Source organism: Tamandua tetradactyla, chromosome X (genome assembly GCF_023851605.1).
Source record: "Tamandua tetradactyla isolate mTamTet1 chromosome X, mTamTet1.pri, whole genome shotgun sequence".
Lineage (NCBI taxonomy): Eukaryota > Metazoa > Chordata > Mammalia > Pilosa > Myrmecophagidae > Tamandua > Tamandua tetradactyla.
The window spans coordinates 172,479,556-172,506,868 of NC_135353.1; the positions used below are offsets into that span (position 1 = coordinate 172,479,556).

The 27,313-nt window shown below is 41.5% G+C and overlaps 1 protein-coding gene across 1 annotated transcript; it reads left to right on the forward strand.

Moving 5' to 3' along the window:
- Positions 1-34: 34 nt before the first annotated feature.
- On the forward strand, positions 35-27,313 carry LOC143670194 (arylsulfatase H-like). The gene is made up of 10 exons (XM_077144835.1): positions 35-102; positions 9,909-10,049; positions 11,215-11,336; positions 13,198-13,320; positions 15,803-16,223; positions 18,552-18,688; positions 18,959-19,093; positions 21,737-21,899; positions 23,012-23,133; positions 26,231-27,313. The coding sequence occupies exons 1-10, from the start codon at positions 80-82 to the stop codon at positions 26,596-26,598; spliced, it is 1,755 nt and encodes a 584-aa protein (XP_077000950.1). The 5' UTR covers positions 35-79; the 3' UTR covers positions 26,599-27,313.

Below are 27,313 nucleotides of genomic sequence, written 5' to 3' on the forward strand. Positions count from 1 at the left end.
AGACTGAGGACAGCATTTTTCTGCATTACAGGATATTGATTTTCACCGTCTGGGACCACCGTCAAGAAGACAAGAAAACATGAACCATCTGCAGCACAACAGGTAAGAGAGGCGATTTGCCACAGTTATTTCTCTATTTTCATAAAACTGGTATTTCCAGCAAGGAACTGCCACATGACACCCAGCTGAGCTCTCTAAACATCCCTTCTCATTTGTGAGCCTGTACGTGGAAATGGCAGCCTTGAATTTGATCCTGTGTTGTGTTGGTGACAGCAAGTGTGTGGGAAACAGTTCTTTTATGGAATCTACAGAGGACGATTTGCCAATATCTACCAAAATTAGAAATGCCCACTTCTCTGCCCAGCTGCTCCAATGCTCGGATGAGATCGTTCCGCTTCACTTGAATGGTTATTAGCTAGTTCTTGCTGTGTAACAAACCACCCCAAAATGGAATGCCTTAAAATGACACACGCTTATCTTGGAGTTTCTGTGGATCAGAAATCTGGGCATGGCTTAGCAGATTCCTCGGGGTTTCAGGTCCCTCCAAAAGCTGCACCAGACATGTTCAGAGCTGCAGGCATCTCAGGGTCAACTCAGGCATGTTCTGCTTCCAAGCTAACTCTGTGGTGGTGGATGGAGCTCAGTTTTTCCCTGGCTGTTGGACTGAGAACCTCCCTTCTGCATGAGGCTGGCTGTTGGTTGGAAGCCAACCATAATTCCTTCCCAGGAAGCACATGAGAAGAGCCAAAAAGATTGTTTCAGCAGCAAAGAAGGGACCATCCAGAGAGTGACATCCCACTGCTTCTTGCCACACTCTGTTCATTACAGGTGAGTCCCTGCGTCCAGGCCACATTCAGAAGAGAAGACCATGGGGTGCAAGGTCACAGCATGCTCTGACCTCACACACACATGTTTGGATTTCTTTTCCTTCCCTACTTTTTATTGTGAAAAGTTACAAACTTCCAGAGCATTTCCCACATTAATTCTTTTTTAAAAATGGTTTTATTATGAAATAGAATATATATATGCAAAAAGCAATAAATTTCAAAGTACATTGTAACAAGTGGCCACAGAACAAATTTCAGAGTTTGGTCTGGGTTATAGTTCCACAATTTTAGGTTTTGACTTCTGGCTGCTCCCAACACACTGGAGACTACGAGAAATATCAATATAGTGATTCAGCAGTCGTACTCATTTGTTAAGTTCTGTCTTCTTTTACAACTCCATCTTCTCCTTTGATCTTTCTCCCAGTCTTTAGGGGTATTTGGGCTATTCCCATTTTAACGTTTTCGTGTTGGAATGGGCTGTCAGTAACATTGAATAGGGAGATGGAACTGGCTAATGATCTGAAGAGGCTGGCCCCTCTGGGTTTCGGGACTTACCCTAGCCCAGGAACCATCTGAAGGTTTTAGATTTCTGGAAAATAAACTTAGTGTGTGAAACTTTTGTAGGATCTCAGACGTGTTCTTTAGGATTAGCAGGAATGGTGTTGGATTTAGCAAACCACGACAATTAGCAATATGTAGCTGAAGCTTGCATAAGAGTAGCCTCCAGAATAGTCTCTCAACTCTATTTGATTTCTCTCAGCCACTGATAACCTTGTTTTGTTACGTTTTTCCCCATTTTGGTCAGGATGGCATTGTTTATCATGTGGTGCCAGGGCCAGGCTCATCCCTGGGAGCCACATCCCACAATGCTAGGGAGACTTCCACCCGTGGATCCTACATTTACTCTTCTCTTTTCACCCTAAACCATTTGAGAATTGGGTACAAATATTGTAATACTTCACTCCTAAATGCTTTAGCATACCTGTCCTAAAAACAAGGAGAAGACATTCTCCTACATAGTCACAATGAGATGTTCTCATTCAGAACATTATATAATGACATAGCATAACTAACATATTCAAATTTCCCTAATTATCCCAATAATTTCTTTAAACTTGTAGTTTCCTAATCCTGGATCCATGTTTTAGTTTCCCAGGCTGCTCAAAGCAGGTGCCATGAGATGGGTTGGCTTTAATTAACAAGAATTTGTTTGCTCACAGTTTTGAGGCCAGGAAAATATCCAAATCAGGGCATCATCAAGGCGATGCTTTCTCCCTGAAGACTGGCTGCTGGTGATCCTTGGCTCCTCTGGCACATGGCAAGGAACATGGCAGCACCAGATGGTCTCTCCCTTCTCTTTCAGGTCTCAGTATTTTCGCCTTCTTGCATTCATTTCCTAGGGCTTCTGAATCAAATCACCACAAACTGGGTGGCTTAAAACAGGAGACAGAATATTGTCTCAGAGTTCTGGAGGCAGGAAGTACAAAATCAGGGAGCTAGCGGGGCCATGCTCCCTCTGAAGTTTTTACAAGTTGACTCATGACTTTGGCCATCATAAGATCTGACATAGTCATGCATGTAAGTTTTGAGATTATTTTCTTGTGATTGTACTGTAATTGAATATTATAGCTGAATTGATTAGGTGATGAGTAGCATAAAATAATGACCTGATTGAGTTTATGAAAATAGTCTATGCATGATTCACACTTTCCTCCCAAAAAACCCACACCATTTTGTGAAATACTCTAAAGTTTAGATTGAAACTGCTCTTGTGCTCTGCAAACCAGGCAGAAATTTTGGGCAAGAATGAATCACTTACCTGAAATAACTTTTTCCCAATTCGTGAGGTTTATTCTTGTATTCTGCTATCTAATCTGCAATTCAGCAGTTCCCTCCATTTTTTTGTCATTTACTTGCTGCTCTCATTGTTTCTTTATGGTTTGCACATTGCATTTTTTTTTGCCCTTCCTTCCATACTCTTCACTTTCATTTCTCCTATTCAGCCTCTTTCTTCCTTTTATATTCATTTTTCTCTCTCCTGCAGACTTTTGTCATCTTTGCCTTTACTTTTAAATAGTTTGCAAAAGCAATATACATTTGGAATTTAAAAATGAAACAGCATCTGAAAGGCTTATAGGGAAAGAGAGAGAACCTCTGCCTCATCAGCTGTTCCTTTCACCATATCTGCACCTTATTAACAGAACATCTTATCTCAGTAACACAAATCTTATTTCTTGACTTCCTCTATAGCTGATGGCATCCCCTCCACAATTCCTCAATTCAAGCTAAGTCTTTTATTTGGATAAATATATAGTATGTGTTTGCACTGTTAGGACACACATTGTGTTCACATCAAGAACCAATGAATGAGTGGACAGTGGTTACTTTCCTTTTTCTGCTCCATTTTCCTTTTCCTATAGATAATTGCCCTGTGTTTTTATTCCCTGAATAGTTCTCAAATACATATGTTTAATTATTGATTTGTGTCCAATGGTCCATCTAATTTGGCAAAAACACAAGCAATTCCACCATTTTCCTGGGACTCTTCTAATCTTTAGGCACCCCACGAAAATGGTTCTCAAATATTCCTCCATGCTGCTCATTTCCTGGAGCGTGTGGCCTTTTGGCTTCTTCTCTAATGTATACTAGAACATACCCCCAAGAAAGAATCTGAAAATGTTTTGGAGACTCTACAGTGAAAGATATACTGACTTTCGCCTCATACTTGATTGATGTTTTGTCTTGGAACATCCAGTATGTCTCTAAATCCCAATCCTGTCATATGACACACCCCCCTCCCCCAATCACAAATTGATGCCCTTTGTCATATTCCATATATCTTTGGTGCTTTGAGATAGAATTGTGCTCTCACCTGGAGCATGTCTCTTTTCCTTTTCTAGTAGATTCTCATTACTTCCCTTTCAATCCAGAGACTCATTTCCCCTATTTAGAGCTGGGTTACCATTTTGTATTATTTCTTTGTTAATAACCTTTGCTTATTTTTTTCTGACTTTTTTTCAGGAGTTCTTATTTATGAGACATTGGACCCCCTGAATTGATCACTTAAGTCTCATCTATTCTCTCTTATTTACCTTTGGTATTCAGTGTTGTCTTCCAACTACTCTATTGAATTTCATCATCATAGTTCCAGTTTCAGAAGGCCATTCAATATTCTTTAATTGATCTTTTCTTGTAGCATGCCCTTCTTTTATGGATGAAGTAGGACCTCAGCTACTTGAAGGGAGTAGAGTGGTATGTTTTTGTTGTTCATTGTTTTCTTGTAATGTTTTATCATCACAATTTCCTTTGTTGTCTTGGTTCGTTTGGTTTCTCTTTCATGTTGAAGGTTTCCTCAAACATCTGGAGCTACACATATATGTTAATACTTAACGTAGAAAAATAAAAAAATCTGGAAATTTTGCTAGGCCTTATATGGGGTGATTGGGTGAAGATTTGCTATTGAATTGGGGCATAACTCCCAAAATGAACAACTGGGCCATTTCAGTTTCTCTAGCAAGTAGTTCTCCAACCTCCTTTCAGATACTCAGCAGCACACACTTGGCTGTTGTTACTAGAATGGAGCTGAGAAAAAGTGGAGAGATGGGGTGGAGGTTGTCCCGCTTTCCTTTATGCACACTTTCACCCAATCCCGCGTTGCTTTCCCACCATGTTTGTGCCTCCAAGCTCAAACGTCTCTGCCATTCGAAGCGTCCAAAGGTGTCTCTTCTCCTGCTTGGAGTCAGATGTGGAACTAGAAGCTTTGACCACTTCATGGTCAGAGGTTCAACAAGGACCCTAGCTAGACCATAATACCTTGCCTTCAGACTGAATTTTTTGTCAGAGAAAACTACTTCATTACTCTTTGGGTGTAGCTTCCTATCACAACTCCAATTCTAATGCCCATGTACTCCAAAAAAGCAAGTTCTTAAAATACTCCATTGCGAAGGGTTTGAACTCATTGTAAGTAGGACCTTTTGGTGAGGCTACTTCGGTTAAGTTGAGGACCAGCCCACCAGGATGCATCTTAATGCTATGAGTGGACTCCTTTATAAGGAAAATGAAACTCGGACACACAGAGAGAAAGTGACAGAGAGCATCCAGAAACGGAAATCAATGACCCTGTAAGAGAAAGGAAAAACTAGGAAAAGCCGCCACGTACCCTGCTGTGTGACTGAAAAGCCAAGGGCCAATGATCTCCACCAACCATCTCCAGAATGTCATAATCTTCTGGGAGAAAGCATCGCCTTGGTGATGCCCTGTTTTGGACACCTCCTCCCCTCAAAACCATGAGCCAACAAATTCCTTTGGTTTGACCCAACCAACTGTATTATATTTATTTGGGCAGCCAGGAGACTAAAACAATGTCCATATTCCAAAAAATGACCCAAATCTCACATGTCCTATTGTCTGCTCCTCCTTTATTAGGAGTTTCTTGGGAATTGGATCATACCTCTCAGAAACGGCATGTTTACATCCATCCCTTATTCTTGTGGGTGGGAACCCATCTGTAGATTGGACCTTGGGAGATGTTATTCGTTCAGATGTGAAACTGAACTGGGATGTGCCTTAATCCAATATGGCCGAAGTCCTTATACGCAAAGGAAATTGGATGTGGAGAGAGAAGCCTGAAGTTGGAAGTCAACAGAACCCTGAAGAGAAAGGAGAAGATGCCACCATGTACATGGCCATGTGATGGAAAGGCCAAGGGACTCCCAACATCCTGATCCCAGGAGAAAGCAAACCTCCTAGCTTCTGAAACCATGAACCAATACATTCTTGTTTTAAGCCATACCCTTGTGTGCTATTTGTTTCAGCAGCTGGGAAATCAACACAGTGTTGAAAGCACAGGATTCATTCACCTGTTTAGTGGGAAACCTCCAGTTTGTATTCTCTTATTTAAATGGCATGGTAGTTATTGCAAGGAGTTGAATTATGGGAAATAGGGTACCTGAGCCCTAGAACTGTTTCTTTCATGTAGCGTGTGCTGCATCAGTGTTGGTGATACAAGTAGGAGGGCATATATTTATATAAATTGCATGTGTCCATGAGGCCAAGGTCTGATTGTGGAACAAATGATTCCAAAATGTAGTGGCTTAAAAATAAACAATTACAATGGCACACATTTTCTTTTCTTTTTAAGGGGGTATATGTGACAGCCCTTATGTGCTCAGCGTTTCCCATGCTTGATCCTCAATGCGATGTCCCTGTAACAGGAAAACTTGCCTGTCAGCATGGAGAATCCTAATATGAAATGAAACCAAGTTGACTTAGTGACTTTTTTTGTTTCCCTTTTTCATTTAAATATTTTTATTTAAGAAAAAAATACACTTAGCATCATCAAAAAATGAGTATCATAGTTAGCTTATACACAGCCATATTTAAATAAATATGGGTATGTTAAATACCATTTGGGATGGTTCAAATACCATTGAACTTGGATGTTCAAATGTACAAATGGCAAGAAAAATTTGAAAAAAGCACCTGGATCTCAGAGAAATGATAGACACAAAGCATACAAATATAAGTATTATTGGTAATCAAAAGGTGATTACCTAAATCTAAATAATCATTGTGAAGTATAAAAATAATCATTTGTACAAAACGTTTCATAAACAAACTTAAAATAAAGCAAAATCTACCGACATCTGACTTAAATTCTAATTATTAAATGCTATCTTAAATACCATTTGATTAGCTATCAAAACTGCATGCAGGGCAGGCCAGCAGGTAGAGTTCTTGCCTGCCCTGCCAGAGACCTGGATTTGAATCTCTGTGCCTGCCCATGCAAAAAAAAAAAAAAAAAAGAGAGAGAGAGAGAGAGAGAAAAAAGTGTATGCATTCCCAAAATATTAAGTAGAAAGTTGTTACAAATATCAACTTTGCTATAGTAATGACCTATGTTACCGAACATTTTCAAGTTTATGATTTCAGGAATCTATTTTTATCTAATATTACCATAGCTGACTATAGTTTTCATTTGTCAGATCTATAAATTCTTTTCCCTCTCTCACTTTTTATCCTATAACTTATCTTTGCTAATACTCTTCAGTTCTGTGCCTCCCTCCAGACCTCCTTCTCCATCTTTTTTCAATCCACAGAGTCCCCTTTAATATTTCTTATAAGGCAAGTTCCTTGCTGGCAAATTCTCACAACATTTTTTTACCAGTGAAGATTTTAATCTCTCCCTCAATCTTACAGGACAACTTGGCAGGATAAAGAATTCTTGAACTTCAGAATTTCATTCAGAATCTTAAATATATCATACCACTGCCTTCTCATCTCCATAGTGCCTGTTGAATAGTCTGAGTTCAGTCTTACAAGCCTTCCCTTGTATTTAATGAATCTCTTTTTCTCTTGCTGCTTTCATGATTTTTTGCTTCTCTTCAAGATTTGACATTCTGATAAGTATATGTCTTTGAGTCAGCCTATGTGGATTTATTCTATTTGGGATTCATTGGCCCTATTTGGTATGGATGTTTATCTCTTTTATAAGGGTCAGGAAGATTTCCTTTATATGTCTTCAACTAGCCTTCCTGTCCCTTTACTCTTCTCTTCACCTTTTGATCACCAATACTACTTATATTTGTATACTTTGCAGTGTCTGTCATTTCTCTGAGATCAAGTTGCATTTTTCAAATTTTTCTTGCCATTTGAACATTCAAGATCAATTGTCTTGCCTTCTAATTCACATATTCTTTTTTCTGCCTTTGAAGTCTACTGCTATAAAGTCTCTACTGCTTTTAATTTGGTCTACAGTATCTTTCATCTCTGTGATATATGATATATTTCTATTTACTCTCTCAAATTCTTCTTTATGCTCCCCCAGTATCTTCTTGATATCTTTCGTGTCATTCTGAACGATGATGTAGCTCACAATGTCAATTAGTTGTTCCAAATTCTGTGCCCTCTTGGGTAATTTAATTTGGTCATTTAGCTGAGCCATATCTGCTAGGATCTTCACATGTTTAATGATCTTTTGTTGAAGACATGGCATTTCAATGCCTTAATAAGATTATTTTGCAGATTTATTTTCTTCCCTCATGTACGATTTTGAATCTACTTGTATTAGCTTTGAAGATCCCCTTTTGGATTTGATTTGTCAGCCTTTTCCCTTGAAATCAAGTCCCTAATCTCAAGGGGAGATTGCAGTTCTACTTAGGGCTTTACTGGAGAGCTAGGCGGGTAGGCGATTTGTCAGACTGCACGCTCCACTTCTCTCCAGCAAAGGGTGCTCTTGAGTCTGCTCATCCCTGTAGGCCTACCTGTGTGTGAACGCAGGTGCAATGTCTAACAGCCTGTCATGGTGCTCAGCTCAGCTGGCTTCCTTGGCCTCATTTCTCCATCTGCACATACCTGCATTCTCTGGGACTCCGTGGGAGAAGGGGAGGGGTCAGGACACAAACAAGTCTCTTTCACTGGTTGGATGTCAGACTGGTACCACTCTACCTCCCCCTTGCCTCCTTGGGGAAGGGACATCTAGTCTTTGCCATAAAACAGGCGCCTACAGCAGCTTGTCACAGCAGCAGAGAGGAGACACTAGACCTTCAGTAAGTGGACTCTGCACAGGGAAAGCACCCCTATTCCCTTCCGAGTTCACTATGGCCTTCCCAGCTACAGAGCCATAGAGAAAAATCTTCCCAAACCAGCTGTAGGGGTAGATAAAGTGATGAGTGAGTACATTCACCTGGTTCTCCCATCCCACTCTCTCCATTACTTCTCTGAGGTCCTCCTTATGTAGGATAGAAGATCCTCTGTAATCACTTGCTCCCTGGAACCACTGTCCTGGTCATTTTTCTATCACATCTCTCATTATATGGAGCTACGCTGAACTCAGCCTCTCCTCTGCCGCCATTTTGCCAGAAGTCCTGACTTAAATCTGCACACATTTTCTGTGGGTCAGGAATTTGGAAGCAGCTTGGGTGGGTGGTCTGGCTCAGTGTCTCCATGTGGCTGAAGGCTTGATGGGGGCTGGAGGAGTTGCTTCCACAGTGATGCCCTCACTCTCCTGGCAAGCTAATGCTAATTTTAGGCAGGGGGCTTCTGTGGCTCTCCCCACTGACTGCTGCTTGCCTGCCCTCCAGCATGGCGACTGGCTTCCCCTGGGGTGAGCCATCCAAGACAGTAAAAGGTCTTTTATGACCAACATACCACCATTTCTGGAACATCCTATTGGTGACACAGATCAACCTTTTGCATCCTGGAAGGATGTGATGGTTTCGAGGCTTTATGGACCCCAGAAAAGATCACATTCTTAAAGCTAACCCATTCTTATGTGTGCGGACTCATTGGAGGTAGGACTTTTTGGTGAGCGGGATCTTAAGTTGAGATGTGACCCCTTCCATTCAAGGTGGGTTTAATCCTTTTATTGAAGTCTATATAAGAGGATAAAAGACAGAGAGAAGACACAGAAAAAATCCTCATGGAAGCTCAGAAAGAAAAAAAAAAAAAAAAGAACCAGAGAAGATGAAAGAGGACACACAGAAACAGTGAGGAAGCCACTGAAGCCAGAAGCTGGAAGCAATAAATCCCAGGAGAAGCAGGAGAGACCAGCAGATGTTACAATGAGCATTGCCAGGTGACAGAGGAGCCCAAGCTTGCTGGTGGCTGGACTTTGGGGAGAAGGTACTGTGCTGTTGATGCCTTGATTTGGACACAAGCCTCACAGCCTCAGAACTGTTACCCTATAAGTTAATAAATCCCCTTTGTGAAAGTCAACCCGTTTCTGGTATATTGCATTTCATCAGTTTTACCAAAGTAAAACAAGGGATGCTTCGGAAGGGTGAATGACATTCAGACAAGAATCTTTGTGGCCATCTTCAGAGCTGCTCCCTCACAGGGCTACATCCAAGGAACCCAAGGATCGCAATGGAAAACAAAGTAGCAAACTTGTAGGTAACACTTAAAATGAAAGCAATTTTATCCCTCTATGAATTGGAGTATTAATTAGTGACTGCATGGAGAATCATTGAAATTAAATATTGCAATCTAGGTATTCAGAGCCACTGAAAAATAAGCTTATATTTTAAATGAATTCCCTTGGAAGATAGCATGTTCTGTTTTATACTGTGTCTTTTTTTTTAGGAACTATTGGCTGATAGTGCTACTTTTATGCTTGAGTTTCCAGACAAGCTTGGCAAATCCCGCTAAACCAAATTTTGTACTGATAATGGCAGATGACTTAGGAATCGGAGATGTCAGCTGTTATGGAAATAATACATTACGGTAAGAGCCTGTTTTGTAAAGTCAAATGTTAAGTTCCTTAAAATAGTAGGTCTGCTTACTAAATTTTCCATAAACCTGGTGCAGAGACCATATGCAATTCAAGTGTTGACTTTTTCCCTTTAATTCCAATAACCTGAGCTCTCTACAGGAAACACAAAACCACAACATAAATTCAACTGAAATTTACCTTTCTCCCTCCTTGGCTGAAGAGAAAATTCTGGTGAATATCACAGGGTCAAGAAAGAGACCCATGGAGTTTAAACAATCTTAGTTATAGTGACAATAATGGAACTGACTTGGCATTACCTCAAAAACCCTGTATTTTGTTAAGAGAGGTTTGGTTCCCAACTTGTGTGTGTGCAATTTGCTTTAAAGATTGTGGTGTGTATTGGGCTGGGGTGTGCGTTGAGAGAAAAGACTTCATTTTGAATCTGAGGAAACACTGGTTCCCTGGTTCGCTTATTTTACCAAAGCCAATGTGAATTTCAACTTTTGTGAGTTGTTCTTGTGTTTAAGGGTGTGTAATGATCAAGAAGTAATTAACCTTTCAACAGATGCTGAGGTCACTTACTGCACTTCCAATACATGTGTTCAAGGGGAAGAACTTCAGCAGTGAATGGACATGTCCATAACCTTCACCTTTATCAGCACACAACCTTATCATTGACATGACCTTGGCATTGGGTGAAAAACCCAAACTGATGTCATTCCATAGGAGGAAGTTTCTTGATAGGTTTTTTTTTAAGAAGTCATTGCTAACTAGAGCCAAATATACTAATTAGAATGCATCTAAAGTCTTCAGAGGAGTTTCTTTGAATGAATGTATCAATTCAAGAAGCAGTCATAGTTTATAATTTATTCAAGAGTGTTCTGAACTTTTTCAAGTTAGACCAAGAGTACTCATGTTGCCAGTGAAAAATACTAGATCAGTAGGGAATAATTGGTATAAAGACACCCCTTACTTTCCTCTTCTATCTCATGATTTGGGACTGAGATGGTCAAGGGGCGTGGGGTGGAAGTCTTTTCTCTCAACGCACACCCCAGCCCAATACACACCACAATCATGTGCTTTCTCCACACCACCCATCCCCCGTCCTAAGCCATATGGGTCATTGCCTACTAGTCCCAACTGTGTTTCTCACTCTTTGCCATCTCTCCATTTCAGGACCCCAAATATTGATCGGCTTGCAAGGGAAGGCGTCCGTCTGACCCAGCATCTAGCTGCCGCTTCCGTCTGCACCCCGAGCAGGGCAGCCTTCTTGACTGGCAGATACCCCATCCGATCAGGTTCATAAATACTTAATCTTATAATAGGACCTGTCTCCATACTCCTTACCAGTAAATGTAACCATGTATCCTCCTTTACTCAGACCTTTACCATCTACATGAGTCGTTTTAAAAGAAGCAACTCCAGATAGGGGCCTTGGATTTCGGGGTGGTATGTTCGTGTGAGCGGGGTCCCAGTTTTAGGCAGAAAAATTGGGTTTTCTCTGAGCAGGTTTTAGGAGTTCGTGCCAGAGAGTTGGAGACCCCTATGGGAGCAAAAGGTAAGAGCCTCCTGGACCAACTGGGAGTAGTGGAGGTGGTGCAATCTCCAGTGGAGATTGTGGAGAACGGAAGAAGAAAGGAAACAAGACCAAGAGGGTGAAAGGATTTCATGGCTAGCACAGTGCAGCAGCTGAGTTAGACGCTAACTGCATTCAGACAGGTGACATTCACTCCACTTTTCCTCCAAGGAATGGATAGAGTCCATGGTCTGCTCATTGCACAACCCACAGTAGTCAGTTTCCAATCTCATGGATGGCTCTTCTCACTGACATATAGGAGGGTACAAGATGACTAAATGTGACCTGCGTCTTCACTTCATCGTGTGGTGGGTTTTGTCCAACCTGATACCTTCTTATTTTGCCCTCTGTATTAGGACTCTTCCAGCTATAAGCAACAGAAAACTCAAGACAAAGTATCTGTATTAGTTTTCTATTGCTGCTAAAACAAATACCATACACTTAGTGGTTTGAAATACCACAATTTTATTTTCTTACAGTTTGGGAAGAAAGTCACATGTCCAACTTCAAGGTAATAGCGAGGCTGCATTCTCTTCTGGAGGTTTCAGAGGAGAATCTGTTTTCTTGCCTTTTCCAGCTTCTGGAGGCCTCCTGCATTCATTGGCTCCAGCCACCTCCTCTGTCTGCAAAGCTACCAGCATAACATGTTCAAATATCTCTCCATTTCTGCTTCCATTTTGTCATGTCTCCTTCTCTGACCGTGACCTCCTACCTCCCTCTTATTAGGTTGCTTATGAATCCATTGATCTCACCCAGTTGACTCAGCAAAATCTCCCATCTCAGGTTCCTTTAATTTAAACTCGTCTACAAAGTCCCTTTTGCCACATAAAGTAGTATAATCACAAGTTCTTGAGATACAGATGTTGTCCTCTTTGGGGATGGCACGTTATCATGTCTACAATTATCTTAAGCAAATAAAAAAATAAATGGGGGATTGGGAACAGATAGTGCTTGGTCTGTGTAACTAAAATGCTTGGACATAGTTCTAGCTTTGGGCATGGTTGGCTATATGGGGATTCAAAGATGACCCGACCTCTCTGCTCTGGTCTGCCTTGGGTTGGTTTTGTTCCTAGGGTCAGCCCTTCCACCGTGGTGTTCGATGTTCACCAACCAATAGAGGGTTCTTTACCTGTCATGGGAGAATGTGAGCTTATCTACTTTATGGCTTTATCTTCAGAATCAAGTCTCTTAGAATAAAGTTAGGTGCATGCCACGTCTCTCTATGACCTCAAGTTCCCCATGAACTGTCCATGGCTTAGTTCTATCCAAACCACACGGGCCAGGAGAGGGAGCCAGGAGGTTCCCAAAGAAAACAGGCATCATTGCCAGAGAAAGGGAAATTGATCTCTGAGTGGGCAGTGACAATGTACACCCCTCAATTTTCCTCTGGGATCTTCTGGCTACAAACCCTATCATTGAGGAAAAAATAAACATGCTGGTGTGGAGTGTTGAACAAGGTCCTACAATAATAATTATTATTATTACTCTTATGTGTTTTATGCCACAGGCTGGACATTTAAAGGAAGATGAGCCAGAGTTTGGTGCTTCCACTTCTCATTGTTTCCTTTTGTCCCCAATTTCAGGGATGGCCTCAGAAAGTGAAGCTCGAGTTTTACGTTGGACGGCTGCCTCTGGGGGACTCCCTCCCAATGAAACCACCTTTGCCAAGATACTGCAGCGGCAAGGCTATGCCACGGGGCTGGTGGGTAGGTACCCCAACAAACAAGCCAAATGGTTACTGCTGCCATTTGCCCTTGCATTCCAAATACATAATACCTAAGGAAGTTATTACCAAATCACTGTTTAAGTACAATGAGGGCAAGTGGTATGATAGAAGAGTGTTTAGAAACTGGGGCTTATGTAAAGAATGGGTGTATCCATTCTGACTAAAGAGAAACCAACACCAATGGATCTCTAATCTGCTGGATTACTCCTGAATTGTGATACGATGTGTTTCTATATCGGTACTTACAATTGTGACAGTTTAAACTTCGGATATAAATCCACAGGACAAAACACAGTGGCATCTATACTCGTATTTGAATAAAGTCACTGACTGGCCTGATGTTCTGGGCATTTGAAATGGAATTATCCATTTATAACCTGTGTAAAAACTAATGAAAATATAGAATTTCAGCACAGAGACAATAAAAAGCTAGTATGTAGTAAAAAAAAAAAAAGTGCCCAAGGTTTATATATGCTGATCTAATAGTCTATCCTTTTGATTTATAGAGTTTGAAACTATTTGTTTGGTATCACCAGGTCACCTAATACATTTCTAGGACTAAATTGGAATTATAAAGAATAACAAAGAAGCTTCAGGTTCAAAGGAAATGACACAGATGTGTGAAAATCCCGAGGCCAACATAGAGCAAGAAATTGGGCCAGCAGTGAAGTTTTCTTGGGAGATTGCATCTAAGACCCCTAAGGAGTAATGGACAAGGCATTGAAATAGATGAGGTGGAATGCTGAAAATAGAGGAGACATCATGAGTAAATGAGAAGCTGTACACATCCAAGAGAGCTCAGAGAAAGCAGCTTTTTTTTCTGGGGACAGTAAGATATGGTGTTGGAAGAAGAGAGGTTGTGATGAAAAGGAACCTTGTATTCCAAGCCAACAAGTTTCTGATTTAAGTTAGGAAGTCACTGTGTTTTTGAGTAGCTGAAGGATAGAAGGAGATGGGGGAACACGATACCTGGGAGGCAGAGAGAGTTTCCTGATAAAGTGAGTGCCTTGTAGAAGTGATACCAGTTAGAAGCAATGAGTATGTGGTATGAAAGTAGAAAGGCATCCCATTATGAATTTCAAAGTTGAGAACGTCACTCTCGTGAAAATATAAAGTGACCCTTATCAATGAGGAATCAGCAGGATGGTGAATCAGGTAGAAAGGAGTTTAGGGAAATGAAGGTGGTCGTGATTAAAGAATATATAGTCTACGAGGGAATGTATGTTCATGTGAGATTGCAAAGTTAGGTACGAAATGGGTTGATGTTCGAGAGATGATAACACCATAATCTTGTGGTTATCTTTCCTATCATATATAAATCATTTCCAATATATGGATCTCCTACATGCTAAATGTAACTCCTTATCTGAATACATAGTAAATATAAATGCAAAGCAATAAATTTCCCAAGAACAGTGGTTCTCAAGGTGTGGTTCCAGTCCGGTAAAGTCTAGCATCACTGGGACAATTGTTAGAGGAGCAAATTCTCGCGGTCACCCCAGATTCTCTGAACAAGAGCTCTGACGTGGGGTCCAGTAATCAAGTGATTTTGTGGACCATTCCAGTTTGAGGAATGCTATCTGTAGACATCCATAATCCCTAGAAGATGCTGCTGAACAACGATCCTCTATGACACTTTGTACTTTTTTCCCCCACTTTTTTTCTCAATAAAGTTAAAATCTGAAAGAGATGATAACAGGAGGCAGGGGGAATTTATGTGTGCTTATTTAAGGGGTATGAAGAGGACATCAGGATGTACCCAACAGTAAAAATAGTACTTGGGGAGTTTCAAATGGACTCCACTAGAGCTGCCAAATTTATCTTAGATCTTTAAGGGAAAGGAAAAGGCCATCTTTTAATTCTACAAAAAGCCTCTGAGCTCAGGGCATTTCCGGACAGGTGACCCTTCAGACCCTCAGTGTCTTCTCTGTAAGGATAGGCAATAGCTGCCATCCATCTCCGAGGGGTATTAGTAAGTGCACGTCAAATAATGCATGTGAAATGGCTTACGCAAAAGAAAAAGACCCAAGTAATTCCAATGCCATTGGAAAAATAGCCAGTACTCCAAGTCCAGACTGGTCTTACAATATAAATCCGACAGACACTATATCAGTTCCGTGTTTATGGTGAGAATCGGCGTGAATCTCTTGGCCAAGATGCACGTGTTTCACATAAAGAGTCAAAGTGGGTAGAATAAGATGTGTTATGTGTTTATTAAGTAGAAACGTATCCCCATTGAGAAGCAGCTAGTGGGTAGAGATCTGTGGATTGCCGTGATAGGATTTCTGCAAATAATCAGAGAACCTTGTTGGAAACTCATTAAACAAAAGGGACTTCGTAGATGTGATTGAGTTAAAGGACCCTGAGAGGGTTTCTCATGTAGCAAAGGATTTCCTTGATGTCACTATTTCATAAACACCATGCAATGTTTTGTCTTCTCTTACTGTTCCTTCTGGACCCAGGGAAGTGGCACCTGGGTGTGAGCTGTGAAACCCGCGATGACCATTGCCACCACCCTCTCAACCACGGATTTGACTATTTTTACGGCATGCCTCTGTCACTGCTACTGGACTGCGGAAGCCAACACAGTGAGATGTGCCAAGCCGAGAGAGCTGAGTATTGGCTCTACACGCAGACCTTAAGTTTTCTGATCTTCCTCCTCGCTCTTGGAAAGCTCACTCACTGCCTCCGCATCCCGTGGAAGACCATCACCTGCTTGGCCATTTTCCTGCTCCTCTTTTTCATCTCCTGGTACTCCATCTACGGATGCGTGAGGCACTGGGACTGCATTCTGATGAGAAATCACCAAGTGTGTGAGCAGTCGATGGTGTTAGAGAGAACGACGTCTGTCATCCTGAGAGAGGCACTCTCGTTTATTGACAGGTACCAACCAATGCCATGGATTCTGGTCATTCAGTGGGAATGAGAGAGAGAGGCACTCTCGTTTGTTGACAGGTAGCAACCAATGCCACAGATTCTGGTCATTCAGTGGGAATGCAGAGGAGAAAGCCTGGAGAATATATTCGTCTTCATTTTTCCTTTTATGACTCAAGCACAACTCATCATCCGTGTCTTCCAGTCATTAAGATGCCATTGATTTAAGAGACACTATAATTTCAGAGAGTTGATACATTTTTTTTTTTTTGCCACGATGGTGATGGACTTTGTTTATAAACACCTGAAGGTGTTTCCCACATACCTTCTTAAGACATCCCATGAGGAAGGGAGGTCCCAGGAGCATGAGGATGTTGGGAAAATGCTTTCCCCTCAACTCCTCATGCATCTCTCCATTAGAATGAAGTTCAGTGAATGGAATCCTTCATCTCTCTACCAAAGTAACTTCTTTGATTAGTAAAATTGAGAATAATCTGGGCCTGCTTCTCTCAACAAGCAGTTCCCCTTGAGAATCAAGAATGCTCATAGATAGTACATTTTATTTACTATAAGTTTAACAACCAAGGTTATGCCCTTGTCAGAGAAGACATAAGTGGTCCAGCACTTTCTGTACATCAGTGCATAAATTTGTCTAACGTTGAGTTTCACGTACAAGTTCATTTGGCTTTCAAACTACACTATATCCTTCAATCTAGCTTTTATCGGTATAAAAGTGGGATTTCACCTCCATCTACCTTACTTATGTTATTTCTCAATAATTTTAGGATTAGGTGGAAAAGATGGATGCCATTTAGTGCTTAACATTCGACAGTTGTAATATCTCACTCCTTTCTTCTCAATGAAACATTTTCTTTCCAATTGTACCTCTTTGCATGATACCAAACACAATGGTCCTTGAGGCATTTTGGAAATTAATTGATGAAAACATAGACATCTGGATTATCCAGTATCATCAGGTCTAGAAAAATGCCATTTGGATCTGTTTTTACCAACTAATTAGAACATAGGTTTCTTAAGAATAACAGAAAATATAATCGCATGTATAGGTCTAGATTTGAAAACATGAGCTCTTTTTTTCTCATTTGACAAAAATCCATCTTGTATTTGTAAAATTACTTTAAAAAATAAGTATTATGTTCAAGTATACATCATATTGCTAGGTAGATAATTTCGTTTTTAAATGATATAGAACGCCTACCAAGAAGATACTCAAAAGTGTTCTTAGAAATTTTTTGCCCATACAATTGGGTATTTATTTCTTAAAGAAGAATTGTCTATACAATTAGAAGCAAGCCCAGTTTGAAATATCTCCCTTCTTACCTAACCTCTATCTACACATTCCCCACTCCAGAGGCCACACATTTATCAGGTTCACGAGAATACTTCAAAAGATATTTTATTCATAATTAAGAAATGATATATAAATATCTTTCCCTACTCCCGAGGTGTTTTTCTAGTGTTAAAATCGTTGTAGATTCTTTAATATGCATGGTAATTCTGTATCATTTTTGCTCATAATTTGGTTTGAACGTTTACCATTGAATTGCATTCTTGGATCTGAAGTTGAATTAGATTGACAAACATGTTGGATCTGAAGTTCAAGTAAATATGTTTAAGCTGTAGTAATTTTTCTGTAGCAATAATCTGCACACACATCGAATTTTATTCAATGTCCACCTGCCTACATCACAGGAAGAAATGTTCAGCAATAATTCAATAAGAGGCATTCCCTTCTCACAGATAATTTTTTGTTTCCCAAACTGGTGTATTTCCACAAGCATATACCTACTCTAGCCCTAGACATTCTCATGGAAAGGAATTCTCAGTTCCCACAATTTGTGGTGAGTTCTGAAGCCATTTTTCATAAGTTGCTTGATTTCGGCAATTTATGTGAAGAAGCAATTATGGAACATGAGGAGAGAGAGCTCAAGAAATGGGTTTTAAGAGTATCAAGCTATTTACAACCTAGAGAGTATATAGTTTATACCTCTCCATGTATATATAGTTTATATCTCTCCGTGTATTAAACTCTCCATGTATTAAACTTGGTCTGTTTTCTTGCAAATGCTATCTGTTTGAGTCCTCTTAAAAAATCCAGCTACAAGGATCAAGGCATGCTGACCCAAAAAGAAGAGGGTTCCATAATTAGATTTTAACTCTTATCATTGATCTTGAGAATCTTCCAGGAAACAAACTGACCTATTTAAGAATATATATATTAGCTGAAGATAGTTTAGAGAAAATAGTTTCCAACTTACTCAAACCATTTTTTTACTAAAATGCTTAATGATCTTACCTGACAATTCTTTTTTCCAGAAATAAGCACAGACCTTTCCTCTTCTTCCTTTCACTTCTGCAAGTCCACACACCTCTTCCAACAACAGACAACTTTCTTGGGAGAAGCCAGCATGGCTTATATGGAGATAATGTGGAGGAGATGGATTGGATTGTGGGTGAGTTCTCCCAACTGACTCCAACTCAGCACACAACTTCGCTGATGCTCGGACAACTCAACACGCTACATTGTTAGATTGACACTCAACAGCTTCTTAAGGAGGTCAGCAGGAGAGCTAACATCATGTCCGGTCCAGTTCGTCAAATGCAACATTCAACAGTTTATGGACATATAAATGAAGACATGAAAGAATACTATCAGACGATACAGTGCCACAATGGACTCTCCTGTCCCTTCTCTTCAGTTTACTTTTTATTTCCTTCTACAGGCCAAGTTCTCAATACCCTGGACAAGGAAGGCTTGACCAAGGACACACTTGTGTATTTCACCTCGGATCATGGCGCCTTCTTGGAGGTTCATATAGGGGACACCCCACTTGGAGGCTGGAATGGAATCTACAAAGGTGGGAAATTCCATAGTGCTTTAATGAAAAATATTTTGGGGATATTTGCCACAGGAATTATATTTTTTAGTTTAAATACATAATATGACCTCAGAAGATTAGTAGACATCTAGGTTTGAGCAAATGATCTTTCACGAAAGAAAACCATCATGGAGTTGGAAGTGATCCTGGACAGAATCTTAAAATTGGCCATGGACAATCATTAAAGCTTTTTACCTGGAACGTGAGACCAATGCCCTCATGTTCTCATAATTTCCCCCAGAGCAAAGCCATTTCCTTTTAGGATAGGTTTCCATGCTCATAGACAGGAGGGATGTCGCATTTTCCTAAGCTTCGAGGAGCTAAGCTTGGGCTCCTCTGTCAGATGGCAGTGCACATGGTAACCATTGTGGAGCCTTCTCTCCTGGGTTTCATTGCTTCCGTTTCTGGCTTTGTTACTGGACAAAGGCGGTGGATTTTCTGCCCAATGCACTCAATAACCAATTCCTGAGACAACAGGGCTTCAAAGAAAGAGTTTATTGCTAGGCATGAAGCAGGATATCAGTTGGCCTATCAGCCCAAAATTTTGTCTCTCAACTGCAGTCATTCTTATAGTTTTATAGCATTAAAAGATGGGCAGGTTTTAGGATAATGAGCACAGTGGCCTCACATGATGTAATTAGAGGCCATCTAATTATTGAGCGCGTGCAGATGGATTGCATGCTTAGTCACAGAACATATGAAGAAAATGGCGGACTTTATATGATGATGGGCATGATTTCTAGTATTATAATGAGGTCTAGGTGACTTGTAGGTTAAAGTCTAAGCTATTGCACATGTCACACGGGCCCATTTTGGTTAGATCCAGCTTCCTTAATCAAGGTAGCTTTGAACTTGGAGTGGATTAGTTCTGGGCTGGCCCAAGACACTTCATTAATAAACATTAGAGGCTATCTTTAGTGATCACAGGACTCTAAAGTTGAAAAACTGGATAAATCAGTACAAATGAAAGTTAGTCACGAGGTTTTTATAATCACAGGGGCAGAAGATAAGGGCTCCCCAATCATTATCAGAGATCAAGGCAGCTGGATTACAGTTTAGAGATTTTAGGTATTTCCCTCTGTCTACTCCAAATACCAGAAAGTAAAAAGTAATATTTATATAATGATTCAGCAGTCCCAGTCATCCCTTAAATCGTAATCCTAGCAATAAACTCTTTGAAGTGCTGGTATCTCAGGAATTGGTTATTGGGTGCATTGGGCAGAAAATCCACTGCCTTTGTCCAGTAACAAAGCCAGAAACTGAAGCAATGAAACCCAGGAGAGAAGGCTCCACAATGGTCACCATGTGCATTCTCCATTTTTGGCTTTTTCTCTAAACTTCTCTGGGTGTTTCTCTTTGAGTTTCTCCTAATCCATCTCTTAGCTTCTCTGTGTTTTTTATCCCCTCATAAAGGACTCCAGTAAGAGGATTTAGAACCACCTTGAGTGAGGTGGATCATATCTCAATTGTAATCACCAAATGAAAATGTCCTACCCACAATAGCTCTGTGCCCATAGGAATGGAGTAAAAGAACATGATCTTCTGGGGTACCTAAAAGCTTCAAACTACCATATTATCCTGTTCATCCAACTCTCTATCTATCCATGTAACTATCTATTCATCCATCCATCCATCCATCCATCCATCCATCCATCCATCCATCCATCCATTTATCCATCTATCCATCCATCCAACTATCCATCCATCTATCTATCTATCTATCTATCTATCTATCTATCTATCTATCTATCTATCATCTATCCATCTATGTATCCACCTATCTATCTATCCATCTGTCCATCAATCTATCTATCCATCTATCCATCCATCCAACTATCCATCTATCTATCTATCTATCTATCTATCTATCTATCTATCTATCTATCATCTATCCATCTATGTATCCACCTATCTATCTATCCATCTGTCCATCAATCTATCTATCCATCTATCCATCCATCCAACTATCCATCTATCTATCTATCTATCCATCTATCTATCTGTCTATCTATCTATCTATCTATCTATCTATCTATCTATCTATCTATCATCTACCCATCTATCTATCCACCTATCCATCTATCTATCATCGTCATCATCTTCATCATCATCTATCTTTGGCAGTAGTCTACAACTGAAGGTGATTTTCCCTCCACGGGGCACTTGGAAATGTTTGAAAACATTTTTGGGGTCACAGCTCAGAAGGAGGTGCTACTGGCATCTCACACCTGGAACCCAGGGATGGTGCTCATCATCCTACAGTATCCAGAACAGCTACCACCTCGACCCAAGTGTCAGTATTCCTGAGGTGGAAAACCCTGAAATAAAGGATCTTAGCATGGAGATCTTATATGTAGAGTGCAGAATTTTTAAATCAGCTTTACTATAATTAATTGTGATTTCCTGATTTGTTTTTTACCAAATAAGACTTCCTTAAAATCTGTGAGACTTTGAACCTCCAATACTACTGCTATAATCCACACCATTCTGTCATCAAAACTTGATTTTTTTTGCAGGGACGCATTACATGATCATTAAGATTTCTTCCAACTTAAATATTGCCCGGGAATTTATTTAAAAAGTGACTTAAGTTGTTTTTGCTGTTGCCTGTTTTCACTCAAGGAGGCAAAGGCATGGGAGGCTGGGAAGGTGGGATCCGCGTCCCAGGGATATTCCGGTGGCCTGGGGAGCTGCCGGCCGGCCGAGTGATTGACGAGCCCACGAGCCTGATGGACATCTACCCCACACTGGTCCAGCTGGGAGGTGGCCAGCTGCCCCAGGACAGGTACATGTGTGATAAGTTGGCTATTGACCTCCTAATTTCTGAGAGTTGTTCTTTCACTTTTGCACAGATAGGAGGGAAAAAAAAAATCATTAGGACATTTTAAAAAATCCTCTTTATCCAATGTATTGGGAGAGTGTAATTTAAAATACTGGTAGACCTTTAACAAAATTCTCTGTCAGACAAGAATGAGAAAATGATACCCTTTCTCTACACTGTAGAATATTATACTAAAAGCCCTAGCTAAAACAACACATTAAGAAGAAGAAAAGTTGTAAGGACTGGAAGGAAATCAGAAAAAACAGAGTGTCACTCAGAAATCACATGACTACATCAGAATCCAAGTCGATGTATAGACAGAATATCAGAACCATCAAGATTACTGAATACAAGATCAATAGACAAAGATAATTAACATTTGTATGCAAGGCCAAATGGTCAAACATGCAATTCTGAAGATGCCATTTATAATAGTCACACAAACTCTCAGGTGCTGGGAAGGAAGTTATGAAACAAAAGAACTTTTAAGGAGAGTTTTTAAAGCTTATTTTATCATAAAAATGAGATTGCCATACTCATCTACAGGAAGACTCAATATTGTAAAGATGACATTTCCTTATAAATTCACCTGTAAGTTCAACGTTCTGATCTACATCCGTACATATGATATATAATCTATATATATGTATATATAATATACACAATCTATATATAATTCTAATCTATGTCCATTCTAATCTATATCTATATAGATGGATATAGATTAGAATTCTACATCCTTAAAACAGATATCAAAATGCATATGAAAGAGTAAAGAACCAAACATAAATACACCAATCCAAAGAATTAAGATTTATGCAAACATAGGGATTAAATCTCTCGGTCTCAGCTCAGGGATAGAGAGGCAAAACAAACAAGTTAAAGAGCCTGGGAGAAGGGGATTTTGAGTATGACCAAAGTGACATTATAGAAGAAAGCCCCTGGTTCAAACATGAATTAAGGATTTCCAAGTGGAGACAGGAAAGCCTTCAGTCCTGGTGGACATCCTGAGACTACTCAGCCTTGCAGTTGGCCCAGATCATGTCACCAGAACCTTCCAATACTCTCTCTCCCAGGGTGATTGACGGGCAGGACCTGATGCCCCTCTTGAGGGGCCATGTCCCCCACTCAGGGCACGAGTTCCTTTTCCACTACTGTGGCTCACGGATGCACGCGGCTCGATGGTACCAGCGAGAAAGTAAGTATCCCCTCTTTCCCATCCCCACCCCCTCTCATGTCCATGAGCAGCTGGGAAGCAGGGAAGCCTTCAGCCTCAACTAAGAGAAGATGGGGTGCTTTGGGGTGGCTTGGGGGATGCTGTCTGGTGGCAATTCCACAGGACCACTGAGGGTACTGAAATCAGTCAGATGCTGGGATTCCTACAGGTGCCATATTGGTTTGCCATTGGCTGGTCCCAATCACGGTGAACCCATGAAAGCCTTTATGCCACTGGTGGGCTTAACTAAAAGAGTCCATTTAGATTCTAGAATGTTCACTCTGATCATTCTGGTGACTTAAGGGAAACAACAAGGAGAGACTACTTCAAATCAGAATAGTCCCAAAATATCAGGATATAGGGCTGCTGTTTTCTCCCAGTCTTGATGCATTTGTAAGCATCCCAAAATGAGGCCAGAATGGCATTTTCTACAGGGGATATTTAATAATCCCACCAAACCTGGTTGTTTGTCTACTGTCTGATAGAAACACCCAAAACTACAGGAATCTGTCATAGAGTAAATTCTATGTTTAACATATTTAGGAACTACCAATCTTTTAGGTATGTTTTCAAGGTATTAATTGCATAAGGCTGAGTTTCCTTCTAGAATTAGTCTCAATTTATACTTCTACCAGCATTGTAGCTGAAAGCCTCTCCATACCCTTGTTACCTCAAGATATTGCCATGCCTTTATATTTTTTCCCAATTTCCTCAGGGAAAGGGAAAAAGGGCATCTCATTAGACTGCATTGTGGATGGCTCCTACCACTTTATCAGCCATTTGTGCTCTCCTGTCTTGAATTGCCTGTGCATGTTCCTTGTCCAATTTTCTTTGGGTGTGCTTTCCTCTTCCTTGTATATTTTCCATTCTTTCCATGCTAGAATTTCTCAAATGTTAGTGTGCATAAGAAGTACCCAAGTTGCGTGTTGAAATGCTGGGTTCTAGAAAACCAAGAGGGTACATTTACCCTAGGGAATAGGTCTTGAGAACTCAGGGGATTTGCCTGTGGCTGCTACACCACCTCCATTCTGAGCAGTCAAAAGTTTGTTCATATCTCCTTTAATATTCTGTATAACTAGGGTTGATTGGGAGACACATTGCAAATAACTGAGGTATCATGTTTCCCCCAGTTAGTAGGTTCTGAGAAAGGCTGGGGAGGTTCACCACCTCCATTTGCAGCAGTCAAAACTCTTGTGATTCCTGCTGATTCCTGCCACGTATTGGATAAGTGAGGTTGTGGGAAGTGGGTCCTAGATAACTGAGAGGTTGCATTTACCTGGAATTGAGTCAACAGGCATGCATTGCTTACCTCATGAGAATGTCGGTCAGAACAGAGCACAGACTGGGCCCTGACACTGCCCTGCTGGAGCAGATAGCATACACAGGCTTTTGTCTCAGACTAGGAATTGGAAGAGACCGAACCAAGAAAAACACCTGAGAACAAAGCAGAGTAGATAAAGCCATTACAGATGCTGCCCAAATTCTTGGGAGACAAAGAAGCAAGCAGTAGGTGCTGAAGGGAAACACGTGTGGGCCTGGAAACATGATTGTAGCTATTGGATGGGCAGCTTCCTTGCTCAGAAATGAGCTAATTTCAAAGCAATAAGAGATTGGGTTCCTCAATCAAAAGTAGTCACTTGTTTACAGCTTGAGGGTCAAATTGAGAAGGCAGAGCATCACCTCATTTGACCCCAGCTGCTGACATGACATGCGTGTTGGGAGAGTCACAGATGACCACGAGTGACCACGAACGAAAGGGCGCAAGTGTTGATTTTGGTGTTACCAATGAATTTTGTGAAGGGCTTGAAGTTACAAATACGGGTTCTGTAAATAAAGAGGATCGAGGGTACTTATTATGTGGATTAGCATAAAGGTCACAGTGCAGCCTTGAGCAGGTACTCAGAGAGTTCCATGCTGGAGGCAGTCAGATGCAGCTGGACAGGCTGAAGAGAGAGACCCAGAAGGGGTCACAGGGGTTCCAGGCTGCAGGAGATAGTTAGGCTGGACTTGACTAGGAGGTAAACCAGAGCACGTGTGTGTTTGTCCGGCTGCTATGACAAGTAGCACATGATAGCTTAAACAAGATTTATTGGCTTACTGCTTTGGATGCTAACAGTCCAAAAGCAAGGTATCAGCAATCCTTTGTCTCATGCTTTCGTCCTTTGGCCTTTTCCAAGATCCACTGTGTTCTAGTTTGCAAACTGCTGGAATGCAATATTCCAGAAAGAACAGCTTTTAAAAAGAGGCTATAAAAATGTCCAGTCTCAGGCATCCAGGGAAAGAAACCTTGGTTCAGGAAGACCAATGACATTCAGGGTTTCTCTCTCAGCTGGAAAGGCACATGGCGATGTCTGCTAGCTTTCTCTTCAATGGCATCCCCAGGACTCTGTCCATCTGTTGGCTCTGTCAGTTCTGGTGGCTCTCGTGGCTCTGAAGCTTTTTCCAAAAGGGTTCCCTCTTAAAGGGCTCCAGGAAGCAACCCCACCTTGAATGGGTGGAGACACATCTCCATGGAAACCACCTCCTCAAAAGTTACCACCCACAATTGGGTGGGTCACATCTCCATGGAAACAATCAAAAAGCTCCCACCCAGCAATATTGAATGAGGATTAAAGCACTCGACTTTTCTGGGAGCCACGGCAGATTCAAAACAGCGTGCACTGGGTCCTAATTTCTTCTGCTCATAAAAACCCAAGTCCTACAGATTCAGACCCATCCTGATTCATTTGGGCTACCCCTAGAATAGGAGTTTAGAAATGTCCATTCACTAACGAGTCCCCACCTTAACTGATAACGCCACTTCAAGGGACCCAATCCTACACATTCACACACATAGCAATGCAGATTAAGATGAAGGCCATGTCTTTTTATTGGGGTACATGATCCAACCCATCATGGGGCTGTCTGCCCAGATTCGGAGGCAATCCCAGCCATCCACCTCTGCAGCAGCATAAAGCTCACCTGGCCTCAACACCTTGCGGCACCCCAAGCTGCATGATACCTGCATTTTGGGGGGATATGTCCGCAAGGTCCAGCCAAGCAGCCTGGTGCTCAGAGGCTGCTTGGCTCCCTCTCCCAGGTGGCCGGCTCTGGAAGGTTCACTTCGCAACGCCCACCTTCTTTCCAGAGGGGAAGGTGGGCTGCCACACCAGGGATGGACTGTGCCCGTGCCACCGAGCCGTGACTCTCCATGACCCACCCTTGCTCTTTGAGCTGTCCAACGACCCTTCGGAGGCCAGGCCCCTGCACCCCAGCTCAGAGCCCTCATTCCACATGGTGGTCGGGCAAATCCAGGAAGCCATCCGAGACCACCGGGACACTCTGTCCCCCGTTCCCCAGCAACTCTCAGGTTCTGGCAACACGTGGAACCCATGGCTGCAGCCGTGCTGTGGCTCCTTTCCATTCTGTGGGTGCCAGGAGAGCCTCCTCCCACGTGTCGAGCTGTGAAGGCAGCGGGGTAGCCAGAGAAGGGGTGGGGAGGGGTAGACGTGGTCCCCAACCTCCAATGCCCGCCTGCTCCTTTGTGCCCTCACTCACTGCTGCAGTGTCCTGGCTTCAGGACCCCAGACTGGGCAGCTCAAGATGATTGGAATGTATTGTCTGTCTGTTGCGATGAGGACATTTCATGGACTTAAATCATGATCACGTTGGCTGCATCCACAGCTGATTCCATTTGTGATCAGCCAAGGGGAGTGTCTTGGCAATGAATGATGCTTAATCTAATCACTGGAAGCCTTTTAGGGAGGATTCAGAAGAGACAGGCTCTCGTCCTGCTTTGGCCAGCAAGCCTCTCCTGTGGAGTTCATCCAGACCCTCCATTGGAGTTGCCAGCTTCACAGCCTGCCCTACAGATTTTGGACTCTACATTCCCACAGTTGCATGGGACACTTTTATAAATTTTATATTTATGAATATTTCCTGTTGGTTCTGTTTCTCTAGAGAACTCTAGCTAATACACCTGCCTTTACAGGAGGTTTTCACCTCAATCTCATCTTCCCAGACCCTATTTCCAAAGGAGGCCACAGTGTCAATACTGGGATCAAGACTTTTGTCTTTTGGGGGGGACACGCTCCCCCAAGTTCAACCCATAACACTCAGCAATTGTCCACCCTTTTCCAGCTACAATGTTGACTCCCAAAGTTACCCAGTTTATGAATGCATT